General features: G+C 53.9%; 1 protein-coding gene across 6 annotated transcripts; it reads right to left on the bottom strand.

Moving 5' to 3' along the window:
- Positions 1-687: 687 nt before the first annotated feature.
- Positions 688-12,037, bottom strand: POLR3H (RNA polymerase III subunit H). Of its 6 annotated transcripts, none has more exons than XM_011369041.2 (7): positions 11,943-12,037; positions 11,541-11,671; positions 9,159-9,255; positions 4,365-4,451; positions 3,784-3,808; positions 2,205-2,411; positions 688-1,216 (listed from the first exon to the last, which is right to left on the bottom strand). In XM_011369041.2, the coding sequence occupies exons 2-7, from the start codon at positions 11,649-11,651 to the stop codon at positions 766-768; spliced, it is 978 nt and encodes a 325-aa protein (XP_011367343.1). In that variant the 5' UTR covers positions 11,652-11,671; positions 11,943-12,037; the 3' UTR covers positions 688-765. The 6 variants fall into 6 exon arrangements, with proteins under 6 accessions (XP_011367343.1, XP_011367341.1, XP_011367339.1 ...); XM_011369039.2 differs by having other exon boundaries at positions 697-1,216; positions 3,784-3,847; positions 11,981-12,035; XM_011369037.2 differs by having other exon boundaries at positions 697-1,216; positions 3,784-3,847; positions 11,943-11,979.
- Between the last annotated feature and the right edge of the window lie 7,689 nt (positions 12,038-19,726).

Genomic DNA, 19,726 nt, shown 5'->3' with positions numbered 1-19,726 from the left:
ACTTCGCCGCCTTCTCCGCCCCCTCTCCCCGCCCTGACCCACCTCTGCCTGCAGGGCAGTCTCTCCTACCTCCCTCCCCCAGTCCAGTAGCTTTCCCGGTGGGCCAGGCAGCCAGGCGCTGGGCCCAAGATGGAGCCTCCCAGAAGGAAGGCCTCTCCTTCCCCTGGGTATTGATTCAGTCCTCCAAACACAGGTGGACACAACCACCATCTTCCACACAGGCGACCCTGTCCAAGGTCACAGCTAGTCCATGGTGCTCACTGTCCCCTGCCCCTCAGCACGAGGCAGCAGCAGGCACCGTCCCACAGCTGCTCCTCCTGGAGCCGTTATCGACTGGCACTACCTGCACCACGCTCTGGTGCCATGTGAGCCACAAAGGCCAGGGCAGGGGCCTTTCACCAGGACAAGACTTACTATAAAACCAGTCTGTCCTGGCAGAAGTGGGTGAAGGGGCAGGAGGAACCCGGCAAAGCCATTGTGCTGCATAAACTGGGGTGCGCGCCCTCGTGCATCAGACCCACAGGATTGTTCCTGGTGTGGCCAAGGTCTGAGAGTGACACCTAGCCCCAGGCTTCCTACTGGTGGGGTGGGGTGACAGAGTTGGTCCCCAGCCCTCGCCTTGGGCCAGCAAAGCCCACAGCCTCCACCTTCTGCAGGTTGGTGGGAAGGAAGGTGCGTGTCCCTTAGTGGTCAGACTCTTCTCAGCAACTGGCAGCTTCTGGGGCCCAAGGCAGCGACCACAGGCCAACCTCGCTCCGCGTCACTTTATGGAGCCGCCAAGCTCAACCGGCTCAAAGCCCGGTCTGAGGCAGCCTGGATCATGCAGTCCCCAAGTCCTGCCGTCTGTGGTGGGGCCGTCTCCGCGAGTGAGTTGGGGAGAGGAAGGACATGCCGTCCCAGGTGCGGCAAGTTAGTGACCTGACGGCCATTGAGACAGTGGTTCCCCAACTGATGCTGCCATTGTTTATTAAATACAGTCTTTGTTGTCACTGAGAGCAGGACTTTGGGAAGAGGACCAAGGCCAGGGGGGTGGGGGAGGAGACAAGCTGGCAGGGCACTCTCGGCCCCCGCCCTCCTGCTCCCCTGAGCACAGGCTGTCGTCATGGCACCCCCTGGAGGGCTGGGGTGCGGTCTGCGGATCAGGCCACTGTCAAGCCCAGGGCTAGCTGCTGGTCCACCAGGAAAGAAGGCCCAGGCCCGGCTCACTGATGGATCCCTGCCAAGGGGAGAGGGGACAGGAAGGTACATTTTATCTACCTTCAGGGCTTGAGCCAACTTGGACAGGAGGCAAAAGGAGCCCTTTGTGCTGGGCAGGCAGCAGGCCCAGCGCTCCCAGCTGATACACACAAGCACACGGCCAAACTCCCCTCTGCTGCCCCAGCTGCTGAGGCCTGGAAAGTGCCGGTTTACAGAGGGCACGGCCCCCGGCCCCAGGGCCTCAGCAGGGTCAGAGACTCTTGCTCACCCCTGGGCCTGTCCAAACACATCTTTGCTGTCACTGCGAGCAGACCAGTCCTGAGTGTGCCCTCTCGAGCCACCTGTGGTCTCATCCTGCCAGAAAATCCTAGTGACCCTGAGCCCCAGCTGCCAAATGCATGCAGAGGAGATGCCCTGGGCCACCTGGGTTTCTGCGTAAGACACTGCTGCCCCCAAAGTGAACAACCTGGGGCCCATATAACACCAGAAGGCCCCTGAAGCCCCACTTTTGATATGTCACTGAGTTATGAGGGTAAAAGACAAAAGGAATCCAACTCAGATCTGGGCTGGTCGCAGCTTCTCTGCCAGCTCAGGCCCATGCTGGCTCTGGCAGCAGCCCTTGGGGTCACTCCCTGAAGCCTCACCCTTGCCCTTGGGGCTCTCACCCGCCCCCAGCCCCCTCCTTGGTTTCTTTCTCCCTAGGCCCGTTTCCAGTGGCCTTGCCATCCAGCTTGGGCTGTTCTCTTTCGGGCTGGGGTGTGACTCACCCACTCTCCCAATAGCCGTGGCAGCTTTATTACCTTGCCACGGGGATCACTGCCCCAGCCTAGAGAAACAGGATCCCCAGGGGGAAGCGACTGCCCAAGACCCCACGAGGACCCGCACCCTGACCTGCTGGCAGAGTGGGGGGTCTAGGAGCAGAACCCAAGTCATCACGCAATCCCCGCCACCCGGCAGCCGGGCGCCGCCACCACAGTCCCGGGGGTTTATGCTGCACATCAGATCACCTCACCACAAGCGTGTACGGAGCCTCCTTCTTTGGAAGCTCCTCACTGGAAGCGGTGGCCTCGGCGGAGCTGGGCCCACTGGGGGACGTGTCCACGAAGCTCTCGTCCACCACCCGGAAGCGGATCTCCTCGCCGGTATCCATGTACAGGTCGTGGGCTCCCTCCTCCGTCTCGTACTCCCACACCCACACCTGCTCTGCCTCGTCACTGGGTGGGGCCAGGTCAAGGCAACAACTAGGCAATGGGGAACTTCTGAGGGTTGGGGGTTCCTCCCACAGCATCCCCCCCGCAGGAAAATCCAATACCACATTGAGATCATTTTGGATGGAAAGCAGGTCCAGCACCATGTGCAAGAAGTAAGGTTGGGCCAAGTCTGGGCCCTCCGGGAGCAGGACCTCTCGGGTGCCAGGACCCAGGCTGGGACCACGGGGGCCCTGGACAGGCAGTCACAGGCTTCCTCAGGTCATCAAAGCAGGAAGAAGCCTCGAGAGCAGAGCATGAGTTCACCTCAAGGTGGCCTCTTGCTGCCTGGGGTTCCCTCCCTGCTAGGTCTGACAGTCCTCTCAGAGGCTGATGCCAAATGCAGACAGCAGCTGCACCACCCACCTGCTGTGCTTTGGGGCCAGGCCCAACCTCCCCAACACCTCAGGGTCCCCATCTGTAAAAAAGGGACTGTAGCAGGGCCCACACTCACAGGGCTATGCTGGGGAGGCAATAAATGGCACCTACAGACCCACGGCTGGCCCCCAGTGTTAGTGACGGCTGTTCTGTGCTCTGCACGGTGTGACTCCACATCCGCTTCCACCCATAGTGGAAGACTTTCCCAGTTTTCAAGAGGACAGTAGGAGGGTGGGGAGTCATGTGCCTGAGAGGCCACAGCTGGCGAGAGGATAAGCCAAGCTGGGCCAGGTTTTCTGACCAGTTCTGGAATCACACACAGACCCTGTCCCCAGCCCTGCACAGGCCCATCCAGAGCTGTCTGCTGAACCAGCGAGGGCAGCCCTGGGCTCCCTACGGAGCCCACAGTGGGAGCCACTCTCTGGCAGCAGCCCCGGCATGCATCCTGCTTCTCCTCTGTGCCAGGTCCTGTGCTGGGCGCCGTGGGCCGTCAGGATGCACAGAAACAGACAACTGCAGTGCAGCAGGCCAAGGGTGGGGACAGGGACAACGGGGGAGACGGGCAGAGCGAAACAAGCCAGCCCAGGACCCTCACTTTCAAGTGCTAGGGAGGAGAGAAGGTGAGCCAGTCAGGGCCAGGCTCTCGAGGGAAGCGATCTCTGAGGTGATTCCTGCAGGGACAACCTAAGCCTAGTGAACCGGCAGTGAACGGTACCCTGCCTACAACGTACGAACTGCAAATCAGGCCCGACAGCCTGGAGAGAGGCCCGGGCACACGGACACCATGGTCAGCGTGGGAAGCGCGGGCAGGTCGGTGCTTCTAGAACACAAGTGCAGGCTGGAGAGCAGGCAGAGACCAGCAGCATCAGTTCGCCGGGCCCAGGGCCACCCTGAAGAGTGAGGACTGTCCCTCAGAGAGCCCCGAGTTCCTCTGAGAGTCACTTTAACCTTGGGAGGATACAACTTGGCTGGCTGCTGCAGGGACTCTGGAGGGATGAGAATGTCATCAAAGAAGCCTAGAGAAACTAGAGAAAACAGAAAAGTGATAGCATGGGACAGGGACTCACGGTGGACGGTTAAGCCGAGAAGGGTCTGGATACTCAAGAGGCAAACCCCTTACCACGTGCTACCCATGGGGCAGCTGTCATCATGGAAAACTGAGTCCCTTTCCCACCTCGGAGCCCCAAGCCTCTATGCCACTCACACAGTCTGAGCGGCCACCAAAACCTGAGGTGGACACTGCGCACAACATGGACCAGTGGGTGCTAAGGACCCTGGGTCACCTCCACCAGCTCCTGAGGTCCTGAGGTATGGCCTCATGGTGAAGCCTCACGGCTGCTGAGGTCGCTGTCACACGAACGCGAGAGGGGGTTGAGTATTCCCCTCACGCGCAGGCTTCTCTGGCACCACGTGAAGATGCTGCCTCTACCTCTGACCCTTCCCGACCACGGGCCGGCACAGCAGCTACAGGGAGGAGGGCTGGCCTGGCCGCCGCCCCCACCATGCTCCCAGGCCTCGTCCGAGGAGTCAGGGCCCCGTTACCGTGCACTCCCTCCGGGCTGCAGCCTTTGATCTTTCCAATCAGAATCTCGTCGAGGAACGGGTGGAACACCACATAGCGGAAGTGGACTGCAAGGGAGACAGCACGTCAGGGACGGTGGCGCAGGAGGAACGGGCGCTTCGACCAGGGCGGCGTGCTTTCCAGTGCCAGCCCATACTCACCAACACACGGACCTGGAGGCCCTGTGGCTGTTCCGGGAGCCAGCCTGGCAGTCCCTGCAGAGTCCCCATGTGGGCCCAGACCCGGAAGCCGAGTTGGAGGGACCCTCACCTTGTCCCCTGAGAGGCCACAGGTTGGCCCCATAAGAGGCCAGCAGCAGTAGCCCTGGAACTGAGGGCTGGGGCCCAAATCTGTCAGATAAGACACCTGAGCCCAGATTCTAGGCCACTGACGACTCCAAAGTCGACCAACCTTCCTCCAGGCTCTCTCCTTTAAATTCTAAAAAGGGCAGAAGGTTTGGAAATGAGTTCCCCGGCTCCCACTGATTGAAGTTTGCCCCAGGCCTAGCTCTGACCTGGAACGGAATGCTAAAAATTCCCCGAAATTAAGGAGGCAGAGCTGATAACCTAATGAAAACGGCTGTGGGTTTGCGGGCCCTGCCCTAGGGGGCCCCCATTACTGGACCCCAATGAAAATGTCAGGTGAGGCTGGTGCCCACATCACAGACTCTGACGCCAGGGCCTAGCAGAATCCATCACCAATGCACTCGTGCCCCTTGCTTAAACCCTGAAGGGGCGTCCACCACTGGCCTGAACACCGCCAGGGCTGCAGAGTAACTATGAGGCTGCCCCCTGCCGGTCACAAGTGACTATCACTATCATAATCTACCTGTGTCATTTGTCACAGAGGCTGCGTAACCCACTCAGCCACACAGCTGTTCTGCCCCATTCAGCCAGAGAGAGATGCCGAGTCATTCTGAACAGGGCTACAGGGTTGAATCTGCCTTCTTTAGACAGGTTTAATCCCCAAACACAGGCTTCTGCCACGCACACCCTCAGCTACATGGTCTGCCAGCCTCACTCCAAGGACAGCAAGGCTCACGTGGCCCCTGGCTCCCTGCCAAGCTACCACCACTTGGCTCCACTGGGCAGGAAGGTGTAGGGAAAGAAGAGGGGGCAGCTAGTGTCCCTTCCCTCTCTGTGACGAGACAAACACGAGACATCTGAGCCATCATGATGACAGATCCTCATGCTGACCTTGCAGAGAGCAGATGAGGGCGGCCAAGGGTCACTTACCCATAAGATAGAAAAACCCTATCACCCATATGACACAGCATCGGTTCAGTTTAATAAATCCCCATGGAGCCGCTACCAGGTCTGTGCCAGGCCTACTTTAGGCACTGGCCTTATGGGGACAGGACAACATGATCCTCTGCCCGCGGAGCTCCTGTCTGAACCACATCCAAAAGCACACAGAAAGCAACTTGGGTCGCCATCGGCAGATGACTGGATGACCACACTGCGGTCTATCCATGCAAGGGAGCATTATTCAACCTCAAAAAAGAGAAGTAGTGACACACTGCCACACGGATGAGCCTCGGGGACATCATGGTACATGAAAAAAGCCAGACACACAAGGCCACACACATACTCTATGAGTCCATCTCTACCAAATGTCCAGAACAGGCAAATCCAGAGACAGACAGTAGATGAGTGGCTGCCAGGGGCTGGTAAAGGGGAGACTGGAGAGTGATTGCTGATGGGTATGGGGTTTCTTTGCGGGGTGATGAGAATGTTCTGGAATTAGACAGGGGTGATGGTTGTACAGTTCTGTGAATATACTAAAAGCCACTGAACTATAAGCTTTCAAAGGGTGAATTTTATGGTATGTGAATTACATCTCAGTTAAAAAACAAAAGGCCACAGACCAGCTGGAGGGCCAGCCAGGACAGGGCTGAGTTGGGGGCCACCCTCCCAAGAGCCCCACCTGAAGTTCTGGGGATGTTTGGCCTGCAGATGGGAAGCCAGGAAAATCAACAGGGTGGTGTGAAGGACAATGAGAAAGGGGAAGTCCTGCCCTTGTTGTTGCCTGAGTAAAATTTGTCCCGGGAGAAATAGAGATGTGCCTCGGGATGTACCGAGTTTCCACAAAGGGCAGATGCGACATGATTCCACTTATATGAGGTACCCAGGAGTCAAATTCTTAGAGGCAGAGAGCAGAGTGGAGGCTGCCAGGGGCCAGGGGAGCGGGACATCAGGAGTTGCTGTTTAGAGAGTACAGTTTTCTGTTTGGGGTGATGAAAAGGTTCTGGAGATGGATGGTGATGGCTGCACAATACAAATGTGCTTAGTGCCACTGTACTGTATACTTAAAAGAGATTAAAATGATAACATTTATGTTATATATATATTTTATCACAACTTAAAAAAAAAAAAAGAACAAAGCAAAGGGCAGGCATGGAGACAGGCTGCCCTGGAGCTCAGAGCAAGGCCCCCATCTGGCCTGGGCGGGAGCAGCAGGGCAGGTCAAGCGGGGTCTCCCAGGGGTAGCCAGGTCCCGCCGGCGGCGAGGAGGGCATGGAGCACACGGGGCTCGTGCCAGGTGGCAAGAGATAAAGCTGACCAATTGGGACCAGTGCCACAAAATCACAAAGGCCTAAATCTTGTGAGCGCTTACCATGTGCCAAAGGCCGCACTTGGTTTTTCTCGCGTACTCCTCACACTCGTTTTAGGAGGTAGGTGCTATTATCATTATACTTTTTCCAGATGTGGAAACCGAGGCTTAGAGAAGGAGAGGAATCTGACTTGGGCAGAGGTAGAAGGAGAAGGAGAAGAAACAATCGGCCAACGAAAAATCTTCAAAGTGAAGCTGGAGCCAAGGTGCTGGGCCCTCCGTCAGCACACCCAAGGCCACAGCCCTGGTTGGGGGGGGTGGGGGCCTGGGCTGCTGGTCAGCCTTGAAGCGGGGCGACTGATCCCCATCACAGATTAGCAACTCACCCTGCATGGTGCTCACTGGGCCATGAGAAGTTTTACAGCTGCCCCATTTCATAGAGAGGTGGAGTCACCTGCCCAAGGTCCCCTCCCAGTGCGGGGGGCCAGAGCCAGAATTCAAATCTAGGTCCATGTGAAGGGTCTAACCCATACCTCATACCTCATTCCCAAGCAAATGGGGGACCCAGGTGAACAGGGGGCAGTAATGAAAATCAAGTAAAATTTTATACCAAGTGGTGGAAACAACCAAATGAATGGACAGAATTTCTTCCATTTCAACTTTTTTTCTCCAAGTTTTTCTTGACTTTCTGGTGCCTCTTATTTCTTGTCTTCCTGGACACCCAAGGCCCCAGTCCGAGGGCAGAGACTGAGCTCGTCTTGACAGCACCCTTCTCTGTAGACAGAGGCCCTAGTGGCACTGTCTTATTTTTCTGCTAATGAAGCTTCTCCTAGTCCTTACAAACAGCCTGTTCCTTAGGGCTCGCTGCTGAGCATGACAGCATCCATGTGAGCTAATTAAGTCTCTGGGTCCCTGGACATGGACGCCAGGCAGCCTCCTGGCACGTTCTGGAATGCTCGGATATCTCTGTGCCTGTGCCGAGGCTGTGACCCCACGTGAGCATCACCCGGTTCCCAGTCTAAACCCTCTGCGGGCCCCACCTCAGTCGGTCTGAGACAGACATGGCAAGTCTTGTACCTACATTCTGACTAGTCCCTGAACCACCCAAATGGCCCCCATGCCATCTGCTTCTGATTTGGCTGAGTCCGGGCATGAGCGTGAAGAATGCCCCACTTCCTCTGAGATCTCTTCTCAAGGTGACCCTCCCTCTACCACTCCCTCCCTCCCACCCTCCAGGTCTGGTAGCTAAATCCTGGGTGCACACTCTTTAGCAAAGTGATGACAGCTCCTCCTTCAAGAGGTGGAGCCTGTTTCTCCATCCCCTGCCACTGCCTTCAGCCATGTGACATTCTTTGGCCCATGGGATATAAGCAGGGGTTCCTGCTGCCCAGTCTAGCCTGCTGAAAGGTGAGAACCGCACTGAGCTGAGATGAGCCATGCCAGCTGAGGTCCCCCCGCAGCCACTAACCAGTCTGCCAACCACCAGACATGTGAGGCTACCCTACACCATCTAGCCCTGGCCAAGCCGGCCCAGAAGAAGCCACCTGGCTGATGCACAGAATTGGGAGAAATAATTCAAGTCAATGAGCACTGAGTACTCGCAATGTACCAAGGTCCTGTCCTAAGAGTTCTACGCATATTATTAATTTAGTAATCCTTACCACAGTCCTGTAATATGAAAAATACTGTTAACTGCGTTCTACACGGAAGGACACAAGGCACAGGGAGATCACATATTCTGCTCAGGACACACAACAAACATGTGGCAGAGTTGGGATTGGAACTCAGAGGCCACACTTTCAACCATTATTGTCCTAGTATTCCTCAGAGTCCCTCCCCCTCAACCAGCCTCTGCTCGCCACTCTTAAGCCAGCAACAATCTCTCCAACTGTCTTTGCCTATCTGGCCCGTCTCCCCGCACCAAAATGAGCGACCGAGGGCTGGGTAAAGAGCAGAAATCAGGAGCAGACGATGTCAAAGGGGACACACAGAGCCACAACCACAGAGCTGGAGACGCCTTGGGAATCACCTTGTCCGCCTCCTGTTTCTTATAGGTGAGGAAGGAAACTGGGGCCCAGAGAGGGGAAGATCCTGCCCATCATCACCCGGGCAGTTGCTGGCAGAGTCAGGACTAGGCCCTGGGACTCCCAACCTCCAGACCAGGACTCCCACCGCTGACAAGTGAGCCCCTGAAATCCAGTGATGCAGGACAGTGCACCCACCTTTGGTGTGCGATGCACCGTCTCCTGGGAACACGTAGGCATCCTCAAGCTTGGTGATGTCGAACAGACAGATGCAGAGTCCCACGTTGTACACGACCTGTGTGCATACATGCGTACACACACACACGGTGACCCCGAGGCCCAGCTCCCAGGAAGTCTCTTTTGAGACCCTCACCACCTTAGAGCAGGTATGATCGCCCGTGTTTTACAGCTGGAAATGAGTTGGGGCACTGCTTAAAGTAACCATGAGTAAGGAACCTTGGAAGAATGTGGGGCTATGGAAAGAATATGGCCTTTGGTGACAAGGCAGATCCAGGTTACAATGCCAGCTCCAGCACCTATTGCATGACCTCCAACATCACCTTTCTGAGCCTCTGTTTCCCCATCTGCAAAAATGGACATATCGCTGCGGGATTGTTAAATAAAGAGAGAAAATGGATGGGAAACTCCTATCCCAGTGCCTGGCTCACATGCTAGAAATAATAATAATCAAGGATCACTATTATTACTAGTAGCATTCAGCGTAGGGGAATCCCTGGTTAAACCTACACTTTCCAAGGTCCCCAGTCCATATGAGAGCTCAGTGAGCATCAGAACCACAGCTAATCTCTATTCTGCTCAAAAAGTCTTAGACACACAGATATGGCCACAGGGACTGAGGCTGGTAAGGTGACACATGGCCAAGTCCCCAAGACTGGGCAGAGAACAGGCAGAGTACATCCCACACCCCATTCCCACCCCATGGCTCTTCAAACAAGTAGCTGCTTGCTTGGTGTCTGCTAATCTGTCACGAGCATCATCACCTCCCAATTACAGACCTTGCAGAACTGTTCAGGGATTAGCAAGAAGCACAGAGAACTTAAGAGTCCTGGCCAGACCTCACTGCAATGAGGCAAAGTCCAGCAAAAGCTCTATGCCCTTGGCCAGACCATGGATCTCCCTGTGCAGCCTCCTCTCAAATGACTCAATGATTCAATACAGAAAGACTTGTCTAAACAGGTCACTGAAGGACCCAAGCCACAAAGGGACTACATTCCTTTCTTGGACTTTGCACACCCCTCTCTGTGTTCACTTTGTCCCCACACATACCCCCTAGACTTCTACCTCACAAAGTAACCAGAAACCATCTACCAAGGACTCCATGAGTTCTTCCCACCACCACCAGCTCCCTGGGTCTGCATGACCTCAGCTTCTATGGAAGGGAACTATCTCCTGTGTAAAGGCAGCCAATCTTTCTCTGCTGGCTCCTTCCCATCTATCACCTCCTGCAGTTCTAACAGATGAAAACAATACCCCATGAAGTCTTTCCTGCAGGCCCTATGGCTAGTCCCCTAGCCACCTTTCCACATTGCCCAAGCCACACCAGCTTCCTCCATGCCACGAAGGTACAATATTCCCTCCTGCCTCAGGTCCTTTGTGCATACTGTTTCATCTGCCTGCACAGCTCTTTACCCTGCCCAGCCCCTCCCACCACAAAAAAACTAATTACCTCGTTAGCTCCTCCTCACCATCTCAGCTCGAGTTCCAGTGCCATCTCCTTAACAAAGCCACTTGTCTCTCTCATTGTAGGTGAAGTTCCTTCTTCCACAGGCTTGTGAATGCCTGTCCTTCACAGCCTTCACCTCGACTTGTCATCACACTCGACTGTGGGATCCTCTCGTTCACATTTGCTTTTCCCACCACACTACAGGTCAGAACCTTGTCTGTTTCATTCATTCAATCAACAGAAAATTATGGAACATCTACTCTGTGCCAGGCTCTGGCTAAATATGGGAGATACCATGGGGAAGAAGACAAAAGTCCCTGCCCTCATGGAGAAGGAAAAAGAAAACCAGTAGCCCAGTAAACAAATAAGAAAATAGTGCAGTAAGTGCTCTTAGCAAGGGAAAGAGTTACTAAGGAGAGTTACTACAGAAAATGTAGTGGGAAGGCCTCTGGTGAGCTGGCATTAGGGCTGCAGGCCTGGCACACAGAAGGTGCACATTTTATTTTTTTGTAGGAATGAATGGCTAAATCTCCTAACCGTCCATCTTCACAAAAACAATGTGTGGTTGCACAACAATTATTATTCCCATTTTACAAATGGGAAGAGACCCAGAGGGGGTAAATGACTTATCCAAGATTGCAAAGTAATTTGGAAGTGTGGAATCCAGCACTTGGCAGTTACAAGGACCTTTTTCAAACCCAGTTTCTTTTTATTCCTTCCAACATCTTTGTAGGGTAAAATAACCATGTACAGGTGAGGAAACCCAGTTCTGAGATAAGCTACTTGCCCAAGGCCAAGACTTGGCATGACCAAGACCAGACTTGCAGCATGCGAGGGGACGGGGCGCTGGGCCCTGCGCTGCCAACACTTCCCAGCAACCCCGCGGGCCCAAGTACCTTGTTGGCCAACTTCTTGTTCAGCTCCTCGGCAATGGAGTCGTTGAGCTTCCTCTCAAACTGCCACGGGGGGGTCCTTACGGTGTCAACCATCTCCACCAAGACGAACATCCTGGCCTGCGCTGGGGGCTCTGGGAACGGGACTGTCAGTCACGCATCGGGGCCTGGAGCGGTGGGGATCCCCAAACTCCCTCCATCCTGTCCCAATCGCTGAGCCCCACCCCTCTCATCACCAGGCTGGCAATGGGGCTGCGCGGTAGGGCCTGGGGTGCCCCGTGAGGAGCATGCTCCGCTACTGCAAAGGGGGAATACTGAGGCTCAGCGGGAAGGGAATCTCAGACCAGATGAAAATGAACGCGCCCGCGCCGCACGGCCCTGCTCCGCCCTCCACGCGCCACGCACCTCGCTCCGCGTACCGCCCCCACGGACCCCGCACGCACAGGCATCCGGCGGTCGCAGGACTTTAGGCGAGATTCCGAATCCCGTCGCTTCCGGAGAACCGACCAATAAGAAGCCTTCTCCCGCCCCCCGACGTGAGACGGCACTGTCTACTGGTTCTTTCGCGGATGGGGCGGAGCTTCTCCCTCCCCCTCGCAGAGCCGTCAATCCTCGGACAACGCTTGCTGGTTACTAGGCGACCTCTATGAAACTGGTCCAATCTCTCGCCTGGCCTGTGCCATAATCTCCTTGCCGTTCTCAAGCCGTCCTCTGCGCCGCAGCCAGAGTGATATCTTAAAAACGCAAACACAATGTAGTACTTAGACCCTTCAGAACTCTGGAGATGGGACGAATTGACTGAAAAGTGGCAGGCAGGACCGCTCTGGGGTGATAGAAATGTTCGGTATCTTCTTTCAGGCGGTGGTTACACAGAGGTAGACAATTGTCAAAACTCATTGAACTCGACGCTTAGGATCTTTGCATTTACTTGTAGGCAGATTACATCTCAATTGAAAAATGGTAATAAATTGGTACCAACCCCGCCCCCCAGCCAAAAAAACCCCCACCTCAGTAGCTTCCCGTTAGACTAACAATAAAGTGCAAAACTTTTATGATAGCTCAGAAGGCCCTGTGGGATCTTGCTCCTACCCACATCTCCACGTTCTCTCTCTCTACCGTATAAAGATTCACCTTTATACGGTAGCTAAGACAGCCTTGGGCTAAGAGAATTTAGTAATTTAAGATCATGTGCTGCTAAGTCTAAACCTCTCGCAACACTGCCTCTAAAAGTCGATGGGTTTTGGAAATATACTGCAGTGTGTTTTAACCAAATAAAAATTTGAGAATTTAAAAAGAGCCTTGGGGTAGATGACAGAGGCACTCAGAAAGGCATGGGCCTTTAATTTGCTGGTTTAATATGTATAGAGAGCTCTCTACAAGACTGGCTGCAGTGATACTGAATTCGACCTTCCCTGCGTCCATATATTTATTTATAGGTCTGTGCGCCTCTCCTAGGATTTGAACTACTTGAAGACAGGGAAAATTGCTACTTCTGCTCTTTATTCCCACACGCCCCGCCCCCTCCCCCGCCCAAAATCTTTCCTAGGAGGCATTCAATAAAAGTGTTTTGAAGATGGTATTAATTCTTTCTCTCAAATATCTCTCAAATCCTCTCTCTTCATTTTATTACCACAGCTACTGCCCTGGTTCGGGCCTTTTCATTGCTACCCTGGAGCTTAGCCACATACCCAGCTCCTGGCCTCAGTCTCTCCTGCAAGCAACGGGCACTCTGTCACAAAAGCCTTTCCTTCATGAATATCCTTTGCCCACACAGAAAGGTCTGGACTGAACCCAGCCTTCCTCTTCAGCCTCACCTCCCTTCTGTCCTTCAGGCCCTGGGAGCCTCCAGCCCAAATGATGGACCGAGCCCTTTAATAGCCCTGCCTCCGTCACTTCTTTACCTGGAAAACTCCTATTCATCCATGAGAACCTAAATGCAATACCTTTCTCATTCGTTCATTAAACATACTGTTTGTAGAGCTGTTGGAGATCCAATGGGAGGAAGAACTGGGCCCCTGGCCCAACCTCAGCTCAAAGGGGTGGGAGGGAGAACAGAGAGAATTCGATGCTCTCAGGAAATCAAATGTATTTCAGCTGATTTATAGGAGAGATGAGAACTGGTGAGATTAGAGACCTAGACATGGTCCAGATCACAGGGGCCTTACCATTATAATATTAACTTTTAATCCTCATAACAGCTGTAAAAGGTAAGAGCTATTATTATCATTATCTAAGTTATCTCATTATCGTTTATAATTCTCATTTATCTCATTTTACCTCATCTAAGGCAGAGGTTAAGTAGGTTGTTTGAGGTCATACAGCTGATAAGTGGGAGAGCTGGGATTCAGGCTTCAGAAGCCCTGACCCTAACCACTGGGATGTTCCACCAGGACATTAGCCCAAGGCAGTAAAAGGAAGCCTTAGAGGGTTAGAACAGGGAAATGACACAGTGAGACATCAACTGGATGGACAGTGGATGGGAAGGAGCGGGGGTGGAGACAAGAAGACCAGGAAGGACGTCATTGGGTGACCCCTGTAAGAGAAGCCTCCTAGAGCAAGTCTGGTAGCCCTGAAGAGCGAAGCTAGGTAGAGCTCAGAGGTCCCCAGGGGATGATCTTAGCAACAGAGTGGAGAACCTGGACATGGAAGTGGGAAGAGCCAATGCCTGAGGCTTCAGCCACTGCTGGGTGGTGGGCCTTTCAGGGAGATGGGAAACTGGAGGAGGGCCAGGTTCGGGGGATGGGGCCAGCATTGCAGAGCTCAGTGTTTTGGGTTCCCAGGCTTCTTTTATGGAGTTCAGCTCACAGGATTGCGACAGTGATTTGTTGGCACGTTCGGTTTCCTCATTAGTAAAAACAAGCACCGGGCTTCTTTATTAATTCTCTGCGTCATTCCATGGAAGATTGGAGGTGGCTTACAAAAACACACAAAGACTTAGTCTGCGAGCTCCTCGGCGGCAGAGGACTTCTCTGTCATATCCCTCCACATCCTCTGGGCCTAGCCCTGTGCTTGGCACATGGTCAGGGCTTGTAAATATGTGTTGTTTGCATGAACAAAAGGATAGCAAAATAATTGCTAAGTGTGTAGGAGTGAGGGAGAAATAAGGGTTGGAAACTAATCCAGGAGGGGGCGGAGAGTCGAGCGTGTGGTTAAGGGCACGGAGTTCCCACGCCTCAGCAGGCTAGCTGAGCAACCGTGGGGAAGATGACGGACCTCTCGGTGCCTCGGTTGCCGCTCTGTAAAATGGAGATAATAACAGAACCGATCTCAAACGATTGTCCATCAGTGGGGGACTGGGTTACAAAAAATACGGTACATCATAGGCTGGAATAATATGAAGCCGTAAAAAGGATGAGAATTCTCTTTGTGTATTGACGTGGAGTGATAGTCAGGATATATTTGTTGAGTATAAAAATGCGTGGCACAGAGCAGTGTGTATGGGTCGTTACCATTTGTGTCAAAAAGAGAGAAAAATAATACTCGTGTGTGTGTGTGTGTGTGTGTGTGTGTGTGTGTACACATTCGCTCTCTGTGAGAGTACACAAGCACTTGGTTACACTGGCCGTCTTCAGGGTGTGGGGGGAGAGAGGGAGAATTTTTAACCAAATACCATTTGGAATCATTGATGTTTAGGATCATGGGAATATATTACCTATTCGCGAATGAATAAAATTTAAATTAAAAAAAGCAATGGATTTTTTTCACACCTTTCAAGAAACACTCTCTCTGTCCGCCCCCGCCCCTCCCCATTCCCTCCAGCTAGTGCCCCATCTTCTGCTCCCTTGACCAGCAAAGAGATTCTGTGCTTGCCGTTTCCCACCGTCTCTCCTCGTCCTCTTTTCAGCCTGCCCCAGTCAAGTTCGGGGTCCTACCTCTCAACCCGGACTGCTTTCTCAGGGTCACTGATGGCCTCCACGTTGCCGAACCCGGTGGCAATTCTCAGTCCCACGGGCAGTGTTTGTCCCAGCTGATCCCTCCCTCCTCCTTCACACACTCTTTCTACCTGGCTTCCAGTAGCCCACGATCCCCGAGTTCTCCTCCCACCTCCCAGATGCCTCTCCCCGTCTGGAAATGTGGGAGGCAGGCTCAGGGCTCACCTTTTTTGTAGTCCTGCCTGGTCATCCCTTGGGGCCTCACGGCTTTGAGCAGTGGCCATCCGCCCTCGGCTCCCCAATGCGTCCATCTCCCGCCAAGCTCCAGATTTGTCCATTCTCCTGCCTGCTCTACATCGCCCTTTGGTGACTCAAGCTTAACCTGGGCCCAAATGGAACTCATGGTCACCCGCCCCCACCAAACCTGCTTCCATCACAATCTTCCCATCTTAGAATATAACTTCTCCGTTCTTCCTGTTTGCTCAGGCGCAAACCTGGGAATCACCTTCGACTCCTCCTTGTCTCTCGTACCCCCAGGACCCCTTGCACAAATCCTGTTGTTTCTACTTCCAAAATGCATCCAGAATCCAGCCCCCCCACACACACCTCCACTGTTACTCATGGGTCCCAGCCACCCTCACCTCTCCCCTGGGCCTTTGCGACAGCCTCCCGCTGGTTTCCCCGTACTGTCCTCATCCTGCTCGCATCCCCCATAGTCTGCACTCCACACAGACGCCACAGAGATGCTGCTAAAATATCGCCCAGAAATTCTCAGTCCTCCTCTCCAGACCCTGCAGTGCGAGGGTGGCTTCACCACCCCTCCGACCGCGTGCCCCATTCCTCTGCCTTGTGCTCTTCCCTCTGTCTGGAACATTCTTCCTCACACTGCCCTCACGTCTTCATCCCTCATCTCCTCGAAGTCTTTGCTTTAACGTCGCTTCAGCGATGCTCTCCCTGACACACGTACCACCATTTTAAACTGCAAATCATCCTTCCTCACTCCTTACCCTACTTCTCCACTTAAAAGTTTTCTCTAGCGTTTATTGCCTTCCGACATAAGACTTAGCTACTTATTAGATGGTTTTATTGCCTCTCTCTCTTCTCAACTGAGTGCCATGCAGATGGGGGTTTTGTCTTGTTTTGTTCACTGTTGACTCCCAGTGCCAGGCACACAAGAAGCCCAGGACAGATATTTCTTGGATGGTTAAATGAAAAGATGAAAAGAAAAGATTAGCCCTGTGATAGGCACGGCCCTGTAAACTCGCTGGCGACAGAAGAAGAATTTGGCTCTAAACTTTCTAGTTTCCCATATGGAAACTTAGCGGGTGTTCGGAGTGGATCCAAATTTACTTGGTTTGGAGCCCTCAGAGGATTTTTCTTCAGGTTCTCAAGGAATGGAGCCTCCGAGGAACAGAAGGATGCCCTTGACGGTGTCTGAACAGGTCCAGGAACCAATCACATTCGGGCACTTTTAAAACACCCCTCCTTGGAGGCAAAGGCACAGCCAAAGTGCCATCACGAGCAATGATTCTAGAAGGGACCGAAATGAAGTGTCCCAGGATGTTGTTCTCTGTTCTGGCTCGAGCTAAAACAAAGGGCAGAAAGTCAACAGGTATTTATTTGTTGGGGCTACTATGCATGAAGCCCTATCTGGGGAGCAGGAAGGGGACCAACAGGAAACAGGAAACCAACAGATTTGGGAGATCATTTCAGGCATTGCTATCGAGAAAGATCACATGTATAATGCTGCTCCAGCCAGGGCAGTCGGGGACAGCCTCTCTTGGAAGGCGAGGGTGAAAGTGCACCCTAAGTGTTGAGAAGTCTGGAGGCCCACGGCCCAGGGTGTTTACGAGAGTAGGCGGGCGGGCAGATGGCTGAAGGAGGCCTGGCTCCCAGCCCTGCATCAGCTTGCAGGCAGCCTGGCTGCTCCAGCCCCAGGTCCTCAGGGCAGGGTACGGGGGGGAGGCTGGCTCTGGGCCCCTCACCCCATCACAGAGAGCTCCTCTCAGTGACTTGAGAGGATGCAAGCAGCTACAACACAAGGAGACCCTCATCCACAGGCCAGAGAGCAGGCTCAGGCCAGGGGACCTCTCCGTGCTCCCTCATCCTCCTGCCCGCATAGATCATTACCCTAGACAAGCCTGCCAGGCCTCCAGTGACACTCACGGTAGGAGCACGTTGTGCCTCCCCATCTTGCTTCAGATGAGGAGCAGGCCTGTGGCCAGACCTTCCTGACCCTACACGGTGTGGCCCCTGCCCTTCTCATTCCTGCTCTAGCCACATCTAGCCACGTCTAGCCACGCAGAGTTCTTTCCTGCCTCTAGAAGTTCACCCATGCTGTTCCCTCTCTGGAAAACACTCTTCCCTGCTTATTGCAAGCCTGGCTCCTCATCCATTGGGCTCAGCTTAGAGCAGTCCGGTCAGCCCCCTCTATCCCAGCGGCTGGACTCGGCCCTACTAGTCTCGTTGGTCTCACTCTCCTTGTTTGTTGTCTTCAAATTTGTGATTATATATTTATTTGTTTGTGTACTTGGTGCTCTGTCTCTTCCTAGATGAGTCACGGGCTTTGTAAACTCGAGGAGTATGTCTGTCTTGTTCCCTGCTCTATTCGAGTCTAGACCATCTGGCACATAGTAAGTAGTCGACAAACACTGTCACATGTATGAATGAATGAACAGACGCTGTGGTCAGCGCTGCAGAGAAAGATCTTCTCCGGCAAAAGGGCAGTAGCCGGATCGGAGGGGATAACCGGGGGACAGGGAGAGAAGCAGGAAGGACCGTTTCCATTTACTGGGCTGGAGACGGGTGCCCCAGGGGAGGGGCTGGGAATCCAGGGAATTGAAGAGACATTTCCAAGGCAGTGCGCTGTAGTGGAAAGAATGAAGCCCGGATCCCTGTGTTTTAATCCCAGCTCCATCACCAGCTGTCTGATGCCGGGCAAGTTTCTTAACTTCTCTGTGCCTGAATTTCCATCTGCCAAGGGGCACAGACACCTTGGGATGTTATGTAATTTAAAGAGTTTTGGGATTCAAGGCCAAGGTGGTCCAGGACTGCCCCCCCCCCCCCCCGTCTGTGGGCCACAGTCAATAACGGAGTGGGAATTATAATTCAAATGTAAGCAATAGGGTTCAGGGGCTGGTCGGCTCTGACCCACCTATTTAGCTTCTCCAAGACAAGGGAAGCTTTCAAGGAGACTCGAATTCTCAGCTCTTCACAAAAATAGCCTCCACTAGGAGCCCCTGGTTTGAAGCAGATGATTTCTTTGCTCCTCAGCTGCTGGTGGGTGGGCGGGTGGCGCCACGGGCTGCTCATTTCCTGAATGAACAGCTGGGCCCTCTCCTCGTCAGCGAGAATAATCATAACACTACTTCAAACCTCGGCCCAGCCTCCTTCATTCACGCACTCCACTGCCTGGCAGCCCCAGCACATGGCTGCCAGCTGGCTAGGGGCAGCCTCAGAGCAAGGAGGCTGGACATGAAGGGAGGGGTAAAGCCTGTCTCTTGCTTGGCCCCATCCGGAGTGGACCAGGCCTCAGCCTCCTCAGAACTGGCCTTCGAGGCCCTGCCTCCTGGCCTCCAGGCTCATGCCCAAACTCTCCCTTCCCTCCTCCCTCGGCCACACCAGCCTTTTCCTCCTCCTCTGGCATGCCACAGTCTTCTCTCTAGATTCTGGCAAGTCTGGCTCCTTCTTGTCATTTGGGGCTCCGCTTAAACATCGTCACCTTGGAGAAGTCCTCTCTGGCCACTCCCTTCTGCAGGCCCATCCATTTGTAATCTGTCCCTCAGCCACCAACTGCCCAAGGCCAATGCTCCACTGACTCAGGAACCACGGGGAGAAGGGCTGGCCTTGGCATCGAGATTCTAGCCCAAGTCCTGGCACCGGTTGTGACTGTCCGGGCCCGGGCCAGGGGTCCTGAGAGAGGAGAGGGCATTCCTCAGGTGAGTGCAGGAAGCAGGGAGACAGTTCCTAGCAGAAAAGACAGTGGGCGGTGGGCAAGGAAAATCACAGGTGTCCACTGCAGTCCCGGCCCTTCCCCCAGAGAGTGAAAATCAGGCCCCTGCTCCGTCACTTGATCACTTCTGAGCCAGGTGATTCAATGGAGCCCCATCACCTCTCCCAGCTTTCCTCATCTGGGTAAACCTCACAGACTCATTATAAGAAGCAGATGAGATGATGCCTGTGAGGGCATTTTGAAAACTATTATTGTCTTTGGAAGAGAGGAGGACAAAGAAGGGAGAGGAGGATTTAAGTGGGGAGGGTCCTCTGAGCAGAATGGAACCAGAAGTCCGGGCCTCAGGTCACGGCAGGTGGTGTGTA

Source organism: Pteropus vampyrus, unplaced genomic scaffold (assembly GCF_000151845.1).
Source record: "Pteropus vampyrus isolate Shadow unplaced genomic scaffold, Pvam_2.0 Scaffold145, whole genome shotgun sequence".
NCBI classification, from domain to species: domain Eukaryota; kingdom Metazoa; phylum Chordata; class Mammalia; order Chiroptera; family Pteropodidae; genus Pteropus; species Pteropus vampyrus.
The sequence above is the reverse complement of the archived record's forward strand: the minus strand, read 5'-3'. Positions and strand labels throughout refer to the sequence as shown.

Coding starts and splice junctions, on each gene's coding strand:
- POLR3H (XM_011369039.2), bottom strand. CDS start 11,651: ATGTTCGTCTTGGTGGAGATGGTTGACACCGTAAGGACCCCCCCGTGG. Junction 9,256..11,540: donor ACAAGAAGTTGGCCAACAAG/GTACTTGGGCCC, acceptor GTATGCACACAG/GTCGTGTACAACGTGGGACT. Junction 3,848..4,364: donor CAGCCCGGAGGGAGTGCACG/GTAACGGGGCCC, acceptor TGTTTTCTCTAG/TTTCTCTAGGCTTCTTTGAT.